The sequence below is a fragment of the Eupeodes corollae genome, chromosome 3, assembly GCF_945859685.1.
Source record: "Eupeodes corollae chromosome 3, idEupCoro1.1, whole genome shotgun sequence".
NCBI lineage: Eukaryota > Metazoa > Arthropoda > Insecta > Diptera > Syrphidae > Eupeodes > Eupeodes corollae.
In genome coordinates this window covers 42,804,029-42,825,348 of record NC_079149.1, presented here as the reverse complement: position 1 = coordinate 42,825,348, position 21,320 = coordinate 42,804,029, and the positions used below count along the sequence as shown (strand labels likewise).

General features: G+C 30.4%; 1 protein-coding gene across 3 annotated transcripts in view; it reads left to right on the top strand.

Annotated features, from left to right (window-relative positions):
• The first annotated feature begins 10,696 nt into the window (after positions 1 to 10,696).
• Positions 10,697 to 21,320, top strand: part of LOC129949600 (probable serine/threonine-protein kinase yakA) — a 156,466-nt gene continuing 145,842 nt past the window's right edge. The window contains exon 1 of one of the 3 annotated variants that reach the window (XM_056061156.1): positions 10,697 to 13,071. In XM_056061156.1, the coding sequence (XP_055917131.1) occupies positions 12,673 to 13,071 (399 nt within the window). In that variant the 5' untranslated portion in view covers positions 10,697 to 12,672. The remainder of the gene's footprint in view (positions 13,072 to 21,320) is intronic. The other 2 variants (XM_056061157.1, XM_056061160.1) reach the window with 2 other exon arrangements.

Here is a 21,320-nt window from a genome sequence, read left to right as displayed (position 1 = left end):
TCTATCGATTCTTATGAGCTATGTATAATTATTAATTCCCTGGATAGCTCACATACTGCAAACTGTTTTTCAAACAATTTTTTGAAAAGTGTCACTTATAATGTCGTTGATGTATTGGCCCGTATATTAAATAATTTTCTTTATAGTGGAATTTTTCCAAGCAGCTTAAAAATGGCTGAGGTTATACCAATTTTTAAGAAAGGTGATTCTAAAAATCTTAACAATTTTAGGCCAATATCTCTCCCAAGGAAGACCCTTTAGGGCAAAGCGAATAAAACTATGTTGAATTGATTCAATACGTTTTGTATGAATTTCGTAATATTATTTATTTTAAAAATGTTCATGTCGTCAGCAAAAATGAGGAGTTCACTTGAGCGTAGACATGACGAAACGTCATCAATAAAAGGATGACAGAAAAGGGCCAAGATGGCTTCCCTGGGGTACACCAGATTGAGCAACAAAAGGTTTAGACTGACAAATTCTAAATTTTACCTAATAAAATCTGTTTTCAAGGTATGATTTAATCCAAGCTAAGAAAAATGGTGGAACAACAAGAGCTTTAAGTTTAAATAAAATAATTCCGTGGTTTGCCTGTTTTTAGAGAAAGTTTAAATAAGAGCGTAAGGGGTTCAACTAAGGCATTACTACACTTTTTTAATTCTAAATTTCGCTGTTTTAAAACTATCACCACAACGCATACAAATTCTTAAAACTTTTTACAAAAATGGTGATTCTGCCACAGCCATATACCGTGCTTCAAAGGGAGGTTATGGTTTACAAAATCGTCGAAATGCGTAAGAAATTTAAAAAATCGTGAAGAAATTTGAAGACACTGGATTGGTTACAAATATTTTAAGGTCTGTGCATTATCGTTTCGCTTGTATCACTGAAAATATCAGTGCTGTAAGTAAAATCGTTGCGGAAGACCCGAATGTGTCGAATCCTCTTCGTTCTCAGGAATTACGACTGATAGATAGATAGATAATTGATTTTTTTTGATTTAAAGATTGATTTTAACAATTATTACATAATATTATAATAATTATACAGCTTGGTGATATCCATTTCATTAAGCATACTAAGAAGTTGTTCCACTGATAAAAAGTCACTTCCATGAATATTTCTTCTAGTTTCCCTTAAAGTTCGACATGTTCCGACGAAATGTATGACGTTCTCTCTTTCTGATAAATTGCAAATAGTACACTCCAGTGGTAAATAGGCCTGTGCGGTATAAAATTTAGGTTGAGTAGTTCGCTTCTTAACTTGACCATTGTAGCAATGACGTTTACATTATTTGCATCATGGAAATAGTTCCTTTCTGTGTGATTATGGTTGAGCTTACTGTAAGTTGTCCTGAACAAGAACCCAACAGCTTCAGCTGCATACTCTCTACACTTCTCTTCCACCGCTGCTATAACCTTGTACATAAAAGCTTAACTGTGCTATACATCTTCCACTTTCAAATTAAAGTTTAAGTTGCATCCTTCTGCGAGACTCAATCACTGCTGAACCAGTGATTTTGGTTTTTTCAGCTTTATTACTTGTTTTCTAATAAGTCGGTATTCGTTTATTCGTCTTTATAAATAGAGGTAGCGTATTTTTTGGCACACGAAATATTCTCTTCACATAATTTGTTAAGAGTTTGAAACTTTTTGTTTCCCAATACTTGCGAGCCATACAAAAGGATATTTTTTGCAAATGCTTCAAATACCTTATATTTACTACTGTGAGCTATGTTTTTGTTCATAAAGCATCTTTTCCATGAAGTATTAATTGCAGTTTTTGCCTTTTGTAGTTTCTCGCTAAAATGTTTCTCCAAATTGAGGTTTCTTGAACAAAATTACTGATCAATGCATTTCGTCCTTAAAAATCATGATCTTAAATGTTTCAGCAAGACAGGAGTAGTGGTATACTCAATTTATCATAACTTGCAGTGTTTCTGAAGAATACGCAAAAATTACTAAATCATCAGCAAATATTAATGCCTTAATACAAAATCCTGCTAAATCAACACTACCTGGAAGGTAATCTATAAGGACATCTATCAAGAGCGGAAACAAGATGGGACTCAATATACACCCCTGTTTGTGAACCAATCAGAAAGCTCAGCTCCGTTCCATACTACAGCCTGTGTTCCTCTATACAATTCTTCGAGAACGCGTCCAAAATTCAGAGACAAGCCCAAACCATATAGCTTGTAGAACTAAGCACCTCGTTTGATTGAGTCGAATGCTGCTTTGAAGTCGATAAAGAATGTAACAATTTTGTTCCCTGCTTAATAAAGCTTTCATCTAGTCTCCTGACAATGAAAATGTTATCTATTGTAGAGTACCCTGATCTAAAACCCGTTTAAATCTCTTTTAACAGGTTCTGATCTGCAATCCACGTTGTGAGTCTCTTCGGTAACAGAGTTGTAAAAATCTTCTAAGTCGAATTAAGAAGAGAAATTCCACGGCAGTTTGCTGCATCCAACAACGATCCTTTTTTGTGTATTCGGTAGATTATAGCATCTCGAAATTCATTTACGAAAATATGCCCCTCAAATACTCCATGGAGTTAGTACTCCATTAGAGTTAATTTCAAACTTTTAATGCAAATATCTCAAAACACAAAAAATTGACTTAGTAATTAAAGAGAGGCTTTTACATTTACAAAAGTCACTATTTGGTCCGAAGGTGTGTTGCACCCTACGAAAACGACGATAAAACGACTTTCACCGTCAATTCGGGGCGTTATAGTCATATGATAAACGACTTTTTTTAATTTTAATTTCTCGTCGTGGCGATATAAACTGGCCACCAATATCATGCGTTTCGAAACTGCCCGACTTCTTCTTTGTAGGGCAACGTGTTTCTCACATCAATCTTTAACTCTAGAGCACTTAAAAACCAAAAATCGTTAAGTTGTGGCTGAGATAACGCCCAATATGTGTCAAAAAGTGGTTACCTCAAAAGAATCGATTCTTGCAACAATTTGTGTGGTGGTCAAATGAAACACTACATCATTTAAATAATGATGTAGTGTTTCAAACACAATGTCAACGTTTAAACTTTATTATAAAAAGGAAAAATCATAAGAAAATTATTTTATATGTGTTTTATTAACGTTTACTTTTGAAACCTTAAAATGGATAACCCTAAACACTTGTTATCATTGGTCTCAAAATTAATTGTGTTTTTACAAAATATTTCAATCTAAGCCAAATCTTTTTTTTCAATATGCTTCACTTTTTAACAATGAAATCAAGATATAAAGAATAGCTGAGTTTTGATTTTATAAATCTGAACACAATCATTTCTTTTAATTCAACTCTAACCTGAAAATTCTGGAATTTAATCAGAAATTTTTGTTTTACTTATAATAATCGAAACAGTCATCACTACAAAATCATTTATATAACTGAACCAATAATTGCTTTAATTGAATCCTTTATATCGTGATATCAAATTACTGATATAATAATATTTAATAAATATCTTTTACTTATTTTCCTACCATGCTTTATTTCAATGCAATTGCTTGACCAGTTGTGAAATATTTTCTTTGTGTTTTTCAATTGTATTCATAACTCATTGCTCATACAATCCATAGTTCTTGGCGACAATACGTCTGCTAAGAACCCCAAAGGTTCACATACCTTATACATCAATACATAAATATTTTTGTATTGTAGATATTTTATAAAATTATAAAAAAGCTCTAATAAACACTATGAATGTTTCATAATCAGAATTACCCACTTCACGTACATATGTATGTAAGTATCTGCATTATGAGTAGACACAAACAGTAGCAGCTAGGTAAATACTTAAATTAAAATATACATACCAAGAAATGCTTAGAAGAACTTAAAATTGAAAACACCTGTAAAACTGCACGTTTCTCAAATTTCAAATAAAAAAGAAAAAATTATAAAAAAGCTGCTTTGTGTTTATTTTTTAATGGAAGAAGTAGAGACGGTCAATAGGTATGGAAATGTGTAGATATCGAGCATGAGAGCATGACTATCAGAAGTTCATAGGGATGAACAACATTGAACAAGTTTGGACAAGTTAAGGCAAGTCAATAATAAGCTATTCTCATGGAACAATTATACCTACTAAATATTCTTACTTAAAGATCAAGAATGTTCATGATAAAAATGGTTATGAAGTGTATTTTTAACCACAAAGATGTGATAAGGCCACATATCGGAATAAGATGAACAACCGTAAAACAAGTTACAAAAACTTTTGGAAGTAATTATGTATCAATACTATAAAGTAATTTCAGGTTCTTCTGAAAATTATGAATACTATTACGAAAGTAAAGAAGTGATTTCTTAGAACCAGCCAAAAGTTTACTGCACTTTGGTTTAGGCCAGCAATGCAACTTTCTTGCCATGTTGAAGTTCTTCCTTTACCTTCTCGTGGTGGGCCCGGGCCCGGGACGCTTCTGGTCGCAGTAAGTGAAGGTCCGCAAAATGCCAGATTCCTCCAACTAGAAAAAGAACGTATGCGGTATAGAATAGATATCTTAGGGTTAAGCAAAGTGCGATGGTTGGGATCGGGTAATTACAAGTCACCGACACGTAACACTGCACTGCTCTATTCTGGTCATGATCCAGGAAACTCTCGAGAAGCTGGAGTTCTGTTACTCCTTACAGAAACGGCTATCAGAAGCCTTAATTTGTACGGGCCCCTTGGAGAAAGTTTATCAAAGCTAATTTTAAGAGTAGAGTACGACCCGTCACCATTATACAGTGTTAAGCCCCGCCGGATCTCGCCATTCTCATCGAGATTCTAACCATTTTCTCGATATGATTCGTGTTTACAATTCTGCTTTCCAAATGACTTCATTTGGTGCCAATGAAATCAGACATAGAGATTTTGTGCCTACATTTAAAGTTCAGGGTCAAGTCTATTATTTATCTGGATACAGGGGCGAACGCAGGAGGGAGTTTTGGGGGCTTAAACCCTCATCCAAAATATCAGAATATGTGCAGCAAACAAATATACCTATATTATTGTTAAAAAAAAAAAACAGAAATGTTACACAATTAATTTACATCTCAAATTCTCTAACTATGTTAAATGAAAAATTTTAATGAATTTGCTACGATTGGTGGGTCCCAATTCTCAAATAACGGGAGCTGCAACAAAATATACAAGTATTCACTTTTCTGCCTACGAATACATTGCATCGGTCGTTTCGAATCTTTTGTATGAAGCTAAGTATTATTATTAACACAGAAATGCTCTCTTTCGACATGTTTCTTATGGCTAAAAATGAAAAATTCAAAACCGTAAATAACTTTGTTTTACTCGTTTTTGGAACGATCTCACGGCCACTTATGACACGTTTAAAAAAAATGTAATATGAAAACACCGAAAGATTGTTCGGTTAATTTATGTAAGTTTTAAATAAATAATTAAAAAAATAAAACCAATCTTTTAACTTAACTGCTTTCACTTTTTGAATTGTGACACAAGAATATTTTAAAACAAAAATAGCAACTCTGTTTGCCTTTGTCGCGTTTTTTCCCCCATTTTTCAAGAACAAGAATTAAATTATTAATGAAAGTTACGAGATGTCTTCTAAATTCAATAGCGCAAAATTTTAGACGATTTAGTAAGATGTTAAATCATTTTTTCATTTAATTTTAAACGAGTTTAGTATCGTACTATCTTCTTAACATTTTACTAAAGTTAAAATCACCAAATGGCTACTTTATCTTTTTAGTATCGTTCTAAATCTGTATGACATATGCAGCCAACAGTTGTAACATTGTAGCTGTTTCTGGGTATTGAAGACGCTTCACGGGAAATAGATCTATCGCAGATATTCAATAATTGAATGCACATTTCATGTAAACTTTTTCACTAAACAATAATTCTTTCACCTGGTAGAATAAATTTTTAATATTATTCGGTGTTAATATCCAAAATAGTTGCAACGAACTTAAACTTTAACGCAAATAAACGGCGAGTTATGAAAACAAAATTAATGGAAAAAGAAAATACAAATTCAATGTTGTCACTTTGACATTTGCAAAAATATTAAGGTATGTTTGTTTTGTTTGCTCCACAATCTGTCATTATTTAGATGTGTTTATGTTTTTTTTAATAAAATGGTTTTAGCATGATACTAGTTAGCAAAACAATAAAAAGTGTTTAAAATTAGTGAAAAGTTAGTAGGTTACTATGTATGTATAGGTATAGTAAATTGTTAACTAGTATCGTGCTAAGGCCTTAATAATGGGTTGTTTAAAATTTTGCGCCAATAAAAAACAACCCCAATAAAGTAATAAATGAAGAGATATGCCTAGACTTGATACCTATTGCATAAATTAACAAATTCCTATTTATGATATTTTACATTCAATTGTACAAAAGTTTGAAAATAGTAATCACATTGTTATCACACACTCAGTCTGCATGAGTAGGTACTCGTACTTTTACCTTTCCGAAAGCTATCTAACAGTTTACAGTACCTAGACCTACGTTTAAAAGCAAAAACAAAAACAAAACACAATAAAAGTATAAAAAGTGACAACGAAGAAAGTAAGAAAATAAAAACTACCTACGACTACGAGGCTCGATAACATAAAAACCACCATTATTCCCGTACACAAGAACTACAGCTAAACAGAAGAAGAAGAAGAAGAAGAAGAAGAAGAAGAACAGACAAACAAAAAGGAAATAAACTAATAACTTGAACTGCAAAAGAATAAACAAACCCAAAAACACCCCCTAGCGCATGTGACCGGACCACAGCTGGTGCATAACAACAACAAATTGACACACTTCCAATGGAACGAATGCATAAGTGTGTGTAATCTCATTGGAAGTTTGTTATAAATGTGTTTGTTTTTGCAACAAAAGGTGTGTGTTTTTTTATTTTTCAATTTGTTGATATGAATGATATGATAAAGAAATAATAATAAGCATAAATGTATGTGTTTGGCTTGTTTGTGTGTATTTATTTGAACAGATGACGCATTTAGTCCCTTCCTTATCTACTATGTGAATGTTGCCAGTGGTGAAATTTAAAGGCTCACATAAATGTATTATTTTTATTTTTTTTTCGAGATTAAAGAAAATAGTTTTGCTTTTGGAAATTGCTATTTATGTAAGTTTTATGAAAAATTGTCAGTATTGTTAACATTTAAAATGACTTTTAAAGGGTAACTCAATAAGAACTTCATTATCAAAAGTCCACTATTTAGACAGATATCGCTTTTGAAGCTGTCATCTTTCCTCAAAAACTAGAAGACATAAAATTATCTAGTTTTCAGTTTTTGATCGAAAACAAATAAGAGCAATAAATTCTAAAATAAAAACAATAGTATAATTTTAATTAATATATAATAGTCAAAAACTACACATAGTTTTGACTTGATTTAAAAACTGGCTAGTAGACAAAACTTAGTTGTAAGGATTACCAATATTATTTAATAATTTGTTTCCATTTAACGTACATATTTTTTTAAATTTCCCCTACCGCCTAAACGACGGGAGATAGACCCCCCACTCCAATAGTAAAAAAATGCTTGTGTTTAACTGTTCTATACAAATAGAAATAGTTAGTTTAGAAATAGCCCGCATTGTTTTTGAAAGAAGCGTTCCAGAAACAAAATACACTTTATTCTGTATAAAAACTAGGATTTGACACCTTTTTACGTCCAGATAACAAAAGGACCAATCGATCACTAATGACCATTCGTATTTCACTGATTGAGTCTTTTGATTGCATAAAATAATTCGGATACAGGGCAAAAAATCATATTCAGTTTTGATAATACATTTGGGGCGGCTGGAAAAATCCTAGAAAGATTGTTGAAAACTTTCTATTATCAGTGTAAGTGTCACTGTTGAGGCTGAAGAAACTGTTGCAGTTAATGAATTGACATACTGATCTATGCATTATTTATGAAAATAATTTTTTATGAAAATATTTTGATACGGATGAGGTTAATGAGGTTTATAAGATGGTGCTATTTGTTGGCAAAGAAACAATAGCAATTTTAAAACAAAAGTTTTCTGATCTTGTTTTTATCTAATTCTGAAGTGGTACTATGCACAAAATCTGCAATTTAGTAATAAAGGTTTCTAATGCTCCACAATAAATTCAAGACTTTAATCAAGGAGATTCAGTTGAAATTGCGCAAAATAGTTAAAGAAATTCGAATGAAAGATGTGATGCCATTTGACTGATATCGTTACCCGTTTTTAATATGACACACCAATACCTTTTTCTCGCTAGTCAAATAAACATACATTTATTTTCTTTTTTTAGTATAAATAAAAAATCTAAATACGAAATGTCTTAGGGAAATAACCAATACTACAAAAAAAGTGTTTGATATCTGGTAAAACTATTAAAAATTCCAGCTTTCCACAAAATATTGTTGTTAATTTTTCGGATTTTTGTCTTAGAAAAATTCACTCCATCCTTCAAGTTCTCGACAGAAAACAGCTTAAGCTTTAAACTCGTTCTACATTCCTTTTTTAGTTCCTTGAATTTCAATTTGAATACCACACTGATAACTTCCCATCCCGTCTGTCGATTTGTCGTGCTTAAAAGTGTAGAGGTTTTCGTGTTGGGTTAAAAAAGTTGTTATTTTTCTTTCTATTATTCTTTTCATATAAAGAAATAGTTTAGCTTGAAAATCTTGTTTTGATCAATAGATTTTTAGTCACAAACAAATTTTTACCAATTTTAGTGGCATTTCTTTAATATTTACAAGTTGAAAGAATGAAATTAATTTTGAAGAAATCAAGAACCGAAAATTAGTTTTCAACAATTGTGCGAACTATTTTTTGTAGACATTATTTTAACTATTGAATATCGAAAACAAGATTTTCTGTGAAATTCAAAAGTTTGAAGCTTTTTGAGTCATTATAATTTTAACGAAGTTTTAATTTTTTTGTTAGGTTTTTATTTTCAATTTTTACCACCTTTTATAATATGTTTTTGTTTAGGTTTTTATTTTTTGTAAAAAAAACTGCCAACTCGATTATTCTTTAAAACGATTCCGAATGTTCAAAACAATATTTCTTGTAAGATAAAATTAATTGGTAGCCATAATCTGAAATTTTTGGAAAGATATTTTTGTCGAAAATAAATTTTTACCAACTTTTGTTAATTTTTGTAGGTTTTTAGTTTTTTGTACAAAAAACTATCAATAATGGTATTGATTTCTTTTCAAAAAATATACTTCTTTGGTATCACGTCACAATTTATAATATAAAATTTAGTTTAAGTCTGTGGAGTAATTGGTTCGTGAGATATTTTGGGTAAACCAAAATTTTCACTTTTTTTAAATTGCTATGTTAAAAAAAATGTTCTTGAAAGTCCTTGCGGCTTTCTGCAATATTTTCTGTATGAACAAATTATTTAAAGTTTATATTTCTATTGGTTCTCAAGATATCTTCTTCTTCTTTTTCATTTCCGGCTGCTAGTAGCAGCACTTTAACTCCTTCTGGAGCATAGGGCGGCAACCAGTTCCTTTCATCTCACTCTATTCCTAGCACGATACCTAAGCTGGGACAAAGTCTCCAAGTTTTGGGACCGAGCTTCCTTCATGACAGATGATTTCCATGTTTCTCTTGGTCTTCCAGACAGCCTTCTACCTTGAGGATTTCATTGAAAGCACTGCTTTGCTTTGTTGTCGTACGGCTTCCTCAATGTATGGCCAATCCAGCGCCACTTTCTCTGCGAGATGTCAACATCCACTTTTTGTTGCCCAGTCCTGAGCCACAGTTCATCGTTAGATGGGGTTTGTGACCACCGGATGTTCAGGATGTAACGTAGACAAAAATTTGTAACCTTCTTAACTTGGTACGGAGCGCTTTTTTCTAGGAGTTCCACACGTAAGAAAGTATTCCGAATGCACAACGGGCTTTATTTATTCTATTGGTGACATCCAAGTTCGTTCCACCATCGAGTGTCAAATAGCTTCCCAAATAGTTAAACTGGGTAACCTTATCTACTGCCACTTGTCTTACAATTACCTGTTGTTGGTGGTTTCGGCTGGTGTGCATTAACTTGGTCTTACTGGCATTAATCCTTAAGCCAACCACCTCCCCATTTCATTGAGGTATCCATTTCCATATGCCGTCAGCATAGTCGATGTCTTGAGATGTGGACGACGAAAAAAGCTTCCCGGACGTACGAACGTTTGTACACACGCACGCACAGATTTTTAGATTCTATTGGCTTTGGAATGTTGAGAAATTTAAAAAAAATTAGTTGGACCGATTACCATAACTTCCTATGGGAAGTTAAAAAATGTTAATTTCAATTTTCTTATAGCATTGTTTTCGAAGACAACAAAACTAAAGTTAAAACTTTTTAGGAACCAACAATCCATTTTTTACAGTTGAATTGGCTTAATTTACCAGCTGTTAATACGCATTGCTACGAGTATCAATTCACAGAAACTTGTTTGAGGCTCAATAAACGTAGCGTTAAGTCGGAAAGAAAAAATATTTGTCTTATGAATTAAAGGTCATAAATTTAAAATTATTATCCAAATTAGAAAAATTGATTTTATTGGCTTATTTTATATATTAATATAAAATTTTTGAGTTTTCGTCAATTCAAAATATTTCTTAAAGCATACCTACATTTTTTACATACTTTTTATTATCTATAACTACTAAAAGAAAGTACTAAAGAAATAACATCCCACAGCAACACTCTCAATAAAAACAAACAAACATTTCCCACCCATACAAACAAACCAATTCAAAACAGCTGACCGTCTGTCAAACAACATAACGCAAAAGAAAAAAAAAACAATTTCTATTACAAAAAAAAACACCAATTAGACACACACCCCCAAAGGAAAAACCCACACGCAGTAATACAAAGAGAGACAGAAAAAAAACAACCCAAAACAGCTGAGCGGATGAACAATCGAAAATGAATCTTTCCAGTATATTCTCAGCTCAGACAAGTTTTATTACTCCTTTCCAATTGCACTCTACCGTTTTTCATATGATTTTTCTTGTTGTTTTCGTTATTCCACTTTGTCAAATCATCCTCCTCGGTTGTTTGTTCATTCGTTCGTTCGTTCGTTAGCTGATTTTCTGGTTCTGCTTCTGGTTCGTCGTCGTATGCTTCTCTTCGACTTCAACAGCTGATATTATTCATCGCACATACGTACGTCGTTTCGTTGCCGTTGTCGTCGATCTCGATACAAACAAAACTCAGACGACGACGATAAATGAATATACACTACAGCTACACGCCAGCCAGCAGCAGCAGCAGCGACAGCAGCAGCGTTCAGCCAAGAGGCAAGTAAGGAAAAAGAAGAAAGAAATACAAAACAACAAAGTAAAAACTCAATACTCAACTCAACTCAGCTCAACCAAACCAGCCAAACAGCCACCACAAAAATTACCATCGCACAACATTCACTGTGAACGAAGCACCCGATTCAGTCGTAAACTAGAAGACAAACCGTGCGGACGTTTTAAGTTTTTGTTATAACGCGTTGCATTGCATTGATTGCAAAACAGATAGAATTTTTTCCGATTCAAAGAACTTCATATAAGAAGAAAACATATTTTATTAAACTTCAATACACTTTAATAATTTATTTTTCATCTCTAAAACGGATTAATATATAAAATAACGGGTTGCAATAATCCAACAAAAAAAAAAATAAAAAAATCTCCAATGAATTTTGAATGCATTAAAAATGTTGCAGACAATGTTTACACACATTTTTAATTTTTCTCTCGGAGAGTGCAAACCCTGTTCGTCGTCCAAGTGTCATTTGTGTAATTTTGCTTAATTTGATTGCAATTGCAACTCGGCTTACAATTATAAAACAAAAGTGAATTTTATATCATTCAAATTGGATTAAACAAAAATAATTATAATTTTTAACATATCCCCCGAAAGTAAGCATCAAAAAAAATTATTTAAAATAAATTTGTGAATATACAAAATTTACAACAATAACCCATAAAAAAAGGTAGAAAAATTACGTTAACAGTTTTGTGCTTCGCGTCAAGTGGATTTTTATTTCTCTCGCCTCCGTCAAAATCAAAACACGTGCGGTGCTGTCTTGGAATTATACATATATTATTTTTCCAATTTTGTTGAATTTCAAAACTTGTACAAAAATTCTTATAAACAATCACAAAAATTCGTGAAAATTTTGCAAAGAAATAAAAATACAACAAAATAAACAAAACTACTATACTAAAACACCCACCACATCTTCTTTACGTCGGTCCACCGGATTATAAAAATAAAACAAACAAAAATTATTAAAAATATACATAAAAATCAAACAAGTGTTTGAAAGTGAAATATAAAAAAATAAAAAAAAATACCAATATCTTAAAAAAAAAAGAAATTGCTGTTGCATGTGTAAAACAGTAAAATTTTAAAAGTTAAGTGAAACAGTAAAAAAATAAAAAAAATATTTTCACTGCCAATATATTTCTAAATATCTACGAAAATAACCACGCTTATTATTTTTTCTCTCAATTCAATTTTTGGAAATTAATGTTTATTTAATGTTCCTATATTTACATATATCGTTTGATTATACATTATAACAAAAAAAAAATAAAAGTGCATTATTAAATAAAAGTTCGCAAACAAAAATAAAAAGAAGAAAAAAGAAAGAAAGAAGGAGAAATTTGTTTTCAACACATTTTGTTGATCAAAATGGTGCCACAGCATACACAAGAATTAAATGTAACACCGCTATCACCGTCAAGCGCCGGTCATATTATTGAAATCACAACCTCCAATTCAAATATTATCACCACCTCAAACACCTCCTCGTCCTTGTCCTCTTCTTCTTCTTCATCCACCGTTAACGCCGCCGCCGTCGCCGCTACCACCACCTCCGCCAACAGACTCGGACTAAACAACACTTTTAATAACAACAATAATACCGTTAATAATAACCTAATCAACATGAATAATTCAACAGGAAATTTATTTGGCCAAAGCTCCATCGAAATGGATACCACTGGAAATAAATATATTGTGAATAGCATCCTTTTTGGATCGCAACGTGTGGATATTCATTCCACAACACCTTACTCAGATGCAACTCAGGTTAGTACCTATCAATATTCAAAAAAAAAAATAACAAATCTAACGTGAAATTGGATTAAAGCTTGAAATAAAGTTTTAGGGATGTTTTGTTGTGGTTAGGTATCATTTCCTTCAATCGCGAGTGTATCAACAAGTTTTAAGGATTTTTATTTTAATATGGTTGTTCGTTGGTTCTGTTTGTTTGTGAATGATTAGGTCCGTTTGGTAATTCTTAGAAAAAGTTGGAATTTTTGACAAATATCATTTTCATGCTCCTATAAATGTTCTTCTTTTACCAAGAGTGAGGATTCATGGTTTAAAATAGACATTCATGGTCTTAGGAAGTAAGTGTAAAGAAATTACTGAATTAAAATGACAGTTGTTTTGACAAGTGTCAAATAAAATGTCAAAATCTCGAAATTGTCAATTAAGACTTTTGTTTCAAATATATGTAGGTATATGACATATAAACAAATTTGTTAGTTTTTATTTATTTCGCTTTGACCCAGCTTCGAAAATAAAAAAGAAGAAGTATGCATTTTTTATCAATTAACAAAAGTGACATTTGTTTGTGAAAACTTCTATTTTTTCTCAAGCTGTCACTTTCAATGAATTCAATTTGTTTGTGCAAATTTGTTAAAAATCATAGAAAATAACAGTTCTAACCAATTTGACGAGCTCAATAAATATTAATTGCAAATTTTCATGTTTTAAAAGAAAGTTACGGGAAATAGTACGTGAGTTGACTTCATTCAAAGAAAAATGATGAAGTGTCACTTAAAACTTAGTCTGGATTCCTTAGTTCTTAATCATACTTCCTTCTTCCGAATCAAAATTATGAGGAATTTAAACATTAATCAACACTTATCGTTATTTAATTTCAAAAGTCTCGCCGCTTTCCCTCGATACAAAATTCGAGATATCCAAACAAAAAAATATCAAACTTTAAAAACCACAAAATATCACAAGTTTTGCGATAAATTGCGTAATCGCAAAAGTCGGGAAGAAGTTCAAAGCTAAACGGAATAAGGGCGTTAAACTTTTAAGGAAAAAATAAAACATTTAAAAGAAATTTGAAGTTCTGTATAACATAATTGATAATTTTGTATTAATTGTGAAATCAGTCTTTGAATTGATGCAGGATTTTTACTCACGGAACAAAATCATTGAAATTTGTTTAAACAAAAAGAACACAAACTGGACATCTTTATTAAGTGATTGTTGTTCTAATAAGAATTTTAAAAATTTAATTTCGTAAAAAATGTAAACAAAATTTGTGTAAATTTCTAAGAAAGTGTAAGCACTCAGTTATAAACAATTTTGATTAAAAGGTGTCTAAAATAAAATATTTTCAAAAGTTTCTTTTTTTAACTCGAAAAATCTATTTATTTATAGTTGAATATAATTATTTGAAAATTTGGAATACATTTTTAATATTTTGTCTAAAATTCTCTTTGCATTTAATCTGAAGCGAAATATTTGTACTGAGGCAACGTTCTTTTGAAATTTTATTATTTACAGATAAAAATTCTTAGTGAAATTTTTAAAATGTACATTTCTAGCTAAAAAATAATTTGTGCTTGTTATTAAAAATATAAATTAAAAAAAAAAAATAATTAATAAATAATTTATAGGACGAAAATAAAAAACTTATTGCTTTTTGATTGTTTTTAAAATTTTATTAAAAAACAACAAACAAATTTTTATTATTTGCTACCGTGAATAATTGTACATTCATGCAAAAATAGAAATATGATAGATCTGGATCTAGAAAACATTTAATATTCACAATAACAAAATAGAAATTAATAAAAAGATTTTGCGGTGTAGGAACAAAAAATTTATTTTTTTATAAAAAATAAAAAAATGTTTAAATACTTCATAATGTTCTAATTTCAATTTTAAATCAAAAGAAAATATTAAAAAACAAACTGCTATTTCAAACATCACTTTTATCTTAATGAAAACTTAGATTTTTCCCCTCTCCCTATTATTTATTTTTTTGAATATCTCTGTGAAAAAGATAGTTGTGAAAAAGTTACCTGCAATGAACCATAAAATAGGGATACATTTATTTTTATGGCAATTGTTCCCAAAGCTATAATTTACGAGTACCTATCTGCAGTTCATGCCACACAATAAGGGTAACATTTTTTGTTCTAATTTCAAATTTGTTCACATTAGTTTATGATGGTCATACAAATATATACAAAAGTTACATTTAGGTATCCTCATATACCTAACTAATAATAGGTTTGTGGGAAAGGCTAATTACTAAAATTATGACTTAAATCGATTGTTGGTTACATTTAATTTTTGTTGCTTCTGTTTTTTTATTATTTTTTTCTATGGTACAACTTCTAATGAACATTTATATCAATGAAAAAGAACTTGTTTTTGATATTAGGTGCATTTTAACAATTTTCTTTAAATTTGTAGTTCGTAAATATAAAAAGATAGTGTAGTTCAATCATTAAAAATAAAAGAATTGTTGAAAACAAATCTTTTTAAAAAAACAATCATTAAAAACAAACATTTTATATTTCTCTAATTTTTGTTGTTAACTTCGTAATATTTCTGTACGTTTTCATATCTCAATAATCTAAATTCATGGTTTGTGCGTTCCAGCTATTCCAGATTTCAGATCAAACGAAAGCTTCAGTATAATTTATAATCACGAGGAATGACGTTTTTCATCTGTATTTGAAAAAGGGGCAGGGATGCGACCCACACTGATAACTTCCCATCCCGTCTGTCGATTTGTCTTGCTTAAAACTTTGTAGGTTTTCATGTTGGGTTAAAAAGTTGTCAGTTGAACAATTCTTAAAAAATTTCAAATTATTAACAACATTTTTCATACAAAGAAAAGTTTAGGTTGAAAATCAAGTTTTGTTAAATACATTTTTAGTCGAAAACAAATTTTTACCAATTTTAGTAGATTTTCTTAAATTTTTACAAACTGGATGAATAAAATAAATTTGGGAGATAGCAAGAACCGAAAATCAATTTTTACCAAATTTGCGTACTATTTTTTGTAGCTTGAAGAAAAACTGTAAATTCGATTTTTCTCTAAATTTTAGTGAATGTTGACAACAATATCTTCTAAAAGATAAAAGTAGTTTAAAGCCAATATCTCAAGGTTTTGAAAAGATATTTGAGTCAAAAATCAATTTTTAATAACTTTTATTAATTTTTTTGTTTTGGTTTTTATTTTTTGTAAAAAAACTGTCAACTTGATTTTTCTCAAAATTTTACTGAATATTGACAATAATATTTTTTAAAATATAAAAGAAGTTTAAAGCCAATATCTCAAGGTTTTGAGAAGATATTTGAGTCAAAAATCAATTTCTAATAACTTTTATTAATTTTTTTGTTTTGGTTTTTATTTTTTGTAAAAAAACTGTCAACTCGATTTTTCTCAAAATTTTACTGAATATTGACAACAATATTTTTTAAAAGAAAAAAGAAGTTTAAAGCCAATATCTCGAGGTTTTGAAAAGATATTTGAGTAAAAAATCAATTTTTAACAACTTTTATTAATTTTATTGTTTAGGTTTTTATTTTTTGTAGAAAATCTGTCAACTCGATTTTTCTCAAAATATTGTCAAATGTCGAAAAGAATATTTCCTTTAAGTTTAAATTAGTTGAAAACCATAATCTCAAATTTTTGAAAAGATATTTAAGTATAAAACCAATTTTTACCAACTTTTTATTTTTATAAAAAAAACTGCCAATTCGATTTTTGTCAAAATATCACCAGATGTTAAAATCGTTATTTTTCGTTGCAAAAAATTGTTTTGGAGATAAAATCATTTTGTATTTGTAAAATTTTCGAGTTGTTAATTTTTTTTTCAGTTTTTTTGATTTATTATAAAAACCGTTAAATGGATTTTTTTCAAAAATATACTTTCGGTTTTCGGTTCATGAGATATTTAGTTTTAACCAAAATGTTCAGCTTTTTTTTAAACTGCTATGGTAAAAAAACCACCTACGCAATATTCCTGAGAGCCCTTTCTGCATCTTTCTGCCTTGTTATCTGCATAACAAAATTTATTTGAAGTCGATATCTCTAGTTTTTGAGCTATGGACGTCGAAAAAAATGTCGCAAACGTACGTACACACGCACGCACAGAATTCTTTCTAAAAATCTTTTATTTCGACTCTAGGGACCTTGAAACTTCGAGAAATGTCAAAATATTCATTTTGACAAATCGGACCTATTACAAAAACTTCCTATGGGAAGTAAAACATCGAAGTTATAGTTCTTCTTAAATTAAGTATTGACTATTTAAAACTTATAAAAATTGATTTTCAACTAAATGTCTTGGAAAGAAGTGAAAATAATGACTTTAAACTAATTTTGTTCAACAAAAGTAAATTATTTGTGTTAAAATTAGGTAATATTGAATTTTGAAAAATTCTGTTCAATGTTTTTTTTTTACAAAAACATATATTTCTCAAAAATTTCCAAAAACTTCTATACTCCAAATGGCAAAAAATTAGATAAAAGTGCTACCAAACAATCAAAAAACAAATGTTCAAAAACTTGAATGTCTCTACAAAAAACTGCTGAATGTCCAATTTTTTTAATTTAGACGACAATTAGACTTATTTAAAAAAAAAATATCATTTAAAAAATCTGCAATGAAAAGTTTGTCAGAATTCAAGGCACCGAAGTCTTTCTTATTTAATTTTAATCATCACTATTTATAAAGCTGGGGTAACATGTTCCATAAAATTAAAAAAAAAACTCATGCATCAAGAGTCTCAAAATTACTCATAGTTAAAACTGCAAAAGTCTTAAATACATTGGTATTCTTTATGCTCTGTGATTCATTTGAACCGAAGCTTTTATGTGGGATAAATCATATACTACAGACATAATAAGGGACTTAAATATAATTAGTAAACTTATTGATCTGCTTTTGTTGTCAAGTTAAATAAAAACACACAAAAATGTGCGTGAAATTGCAACAAAATATGTAAAAAACAAGATTAATAACATTTGATACCAAGGTATGTGAACAAACTTAATATACTCAACCAAAGTAAAAATGTGTAATTTTCTCCACCCATAAATCCGCATAGTTGCACTTTTTACCCCTGGCTTCACCCTTTTTTTTTATTTTCCAAACTAAACCACATCACCCCATATATTTTACGAAAACAAAACATATACCTACCTACTATACACACTTTCCTCCTACATACCTACCCTCTATCTTAACTATCTATCTATCTATAAGATACCTATTACCGCTACCTGAACAACATACCTTAAAACTGACAGCATAAGTAACTTTTTAACTTTGCTAAAAATGTAATTCAATCTTTAAGTTGGTTTTATTTTTCAAACAAAATTACAATTTAGCATACGGTCTATATTTTTGTGGTGTTTATACATTTTTATAATTATTATAATTTTAATCTATTCTGCTCTCGTTTTGAATTTTTATTATAATAGTCCAAGTCCAAGTATCTAAGCTGTATTATATGAATGTTTATACTATTGGAATTTTGTTTGTTTTGTATTTAATTTAATTTTTTTTAATTATGATTTTTTCCTCGACTCTGACAAGCGACAGTGACATAGTGTATTTTATATAGAACCAGGCGTATTCTTCTTAACTGTATCTATAATTACCTACCTATGCATATTTATCTATCTGCTCTACAACAACAGCATAACACCACATACCTACTGACACCCCGTCCGGTACGTTCGTCATCGTCGTTGTCGTTAAGTATCTTTTTTCGCGTGTCGTTGGTACGTGATTATCGTGTGTTTTCTGCTTGAGCGACTAAAACAAAGTGATGAAAGTATATTAAAATATGTATCTATGTATCTACGAGTATGTAGGTATGTAAGAAAATAATAATTTCGTCACCTATTTAACTTGACATAAGTCATGTTCCAATCTCACTAAAAATTGGGTGACATTTTAAATTGTCTTTTTTGAATTGCTTTAAAAAAATTTCTCAAGGATTTTATTTTAAATCCCTAAGTCCCTATATTTGTGGCTGCCTATCTTCTGAATGTCATTTATCGATTTCTGCTCTATTTTGTATTCTCGAGATAATATTAGTCGGTTCGGTACCTACTTACATTGGTTCTATAACATGTACTAAGAAAATATATAGAAATAGATACTTCTCGCGTGTAAGTACTACAGAAAGAACCACGACGCGACACAGCGTTAGTTAGTTAGTTGGTGGCAACAACAAGTCGTAGTCGTAGTCGCAGTCGTCCGTCGCCATTATTGCTGCTGCTGCTGTTGCTCCCGCCCATGTTATTTACATTGACTAAAGTTGAGAGACTCAACTTTGGATTTTGTATTTTATACGAGAAATAAGTACTTATACCTATCTATCTATCTACCTCTATCTATTATCTAGGTATCTCCCTGTATAAATATCAAAGCAACTATAGTTACGACCAAACGACGAGCTATACGACTACGGCTACGGCTACATCTACGGCACAGCCAACAACGACGACGACTACGACTACGACGACGTCGACAACGGCAACGGCGACGCCAAAATGTCTGGGACGGGTTGTATGGAAGAGTAAAAAAAAAAAAATAATAATAAAAACTGAAAAAAAGTTCCGTGCTAAGTTCTGTGTTTTCCCTCTGTGCGTTGCTTTTGTTTGTACTACAAGCAAATACCTATGTACAATGTACCTATCTACAAACTTACATATAGAATATTGCTACAGTTTTTCTCCGCTCTGTTGTTCTTTGAGGATTTTCAAACTAAATTCAATTGTTTGCAAAATGAAGTAGAAAAACAAAAAAAAAAAAGAAAATTCATACCTAGAATACATTTACCTATACCTTTATATATATATTTTCAATCAATTAAATGTATCTGGTATTTTACTAGAGTATAGTATAGATACATATGTATCCATAGTTAGATAGATTTTTTTTTATTTTTTGATTCTAACAGCAGTTGTTTGAAAAATTAATTTTAGACTATAAAGAGCTTATCTTCTATTCGCTTTATTATTGGTTTTGGTATATGAATGTATGCATGTACCTAATACTCACTCCTTTTATATGTAGTTCAATTGAAATTCTCATGTAAACAGTTTTTGAATTGATTGTTTTTTATTTGAATTTTATCGACTGACTATGAGTTAGATACTGATTCTATATCTCTAGCTATTAGATTGGATTAGTTGTGTAATACTACTTTCATCATGGACGTTATATAAAAATCTTGATTAAAAGCTAACTTTTGAATACTTACATGGAATGTTAGGTTAGGGTTATTTACATATTTTAGTTTAAGGTACATAACGTATATTTGACATGCAATTTATTGTTTTCCTATAATTTATTATAAAAAACAAAAAAAAAAACAACAAAAAATTTATAAAATAAAGTGCAATTAAATTGATAGCAGGGAAAGAGGACAACATTTTCGTGATGATTAATTTCGGTGTTCAATCGATGATTAAGGGATTTTCCAAATAATCATTTAAAGCAAATTCCCAAAAAAATTACAACCTACTTATTAATTATTTAAAATAGGACAAAGAGAAGGTAGGTGTATGTTTGATTATGGTCAGATAGAATTTTATTAGTCATTCATACTAATTTATTGTTAATTTCTTCTGAGAAAGATTTGGAATCAATATTTTTTTTTTAATTATTTTTGTCAACAGTAAAAAAGGACTTAAAGTCCCTTAAAATAAATTAGATTTTTTAAGATAACTTTAATGACGTAAATTGGTAGGATTAATTTGATATCTGTAAGTGGTGTTTATTATATTAGATCGTATAAAAAATATATATGTATTTACATTTGATCAAATGGGTTTTATAATTAAAGTGATATGTTTGTTGTATTTTTAGTAATTTTTTTAGAATTTTTTACTAAAATATGAAATAATGTGTTGTGAATTACTTACCTACTTACTTAAGAAGGCGCTACAGTCCTGTGTGAACTAGGGCCTTACCCAACAAACTTCTCCATCTAGCTCGGTCCATAGCTAGATGTCTCTAGTTTCGCGCTCTAAGTTGGGTGAGGTCACTTTCCACTTGTGCGCGGCACCTGATCCGAAGTCTTTCTCTACTGCGCTGTCCTGTTAGTGTGGATTTGAAGACTTTCCGGGCCGGAGCATTGGTTTTCATGTGCTCTACGTGACCCTCAGCCATCTTAGTCGTTGGACTATTAACCTTCTGGCTAAGTCTACGTCGCTGTACAGCACGTACAGCTCGTCGTTCCATCTTCTCCTCCACTCCCCTTCGATGCATACG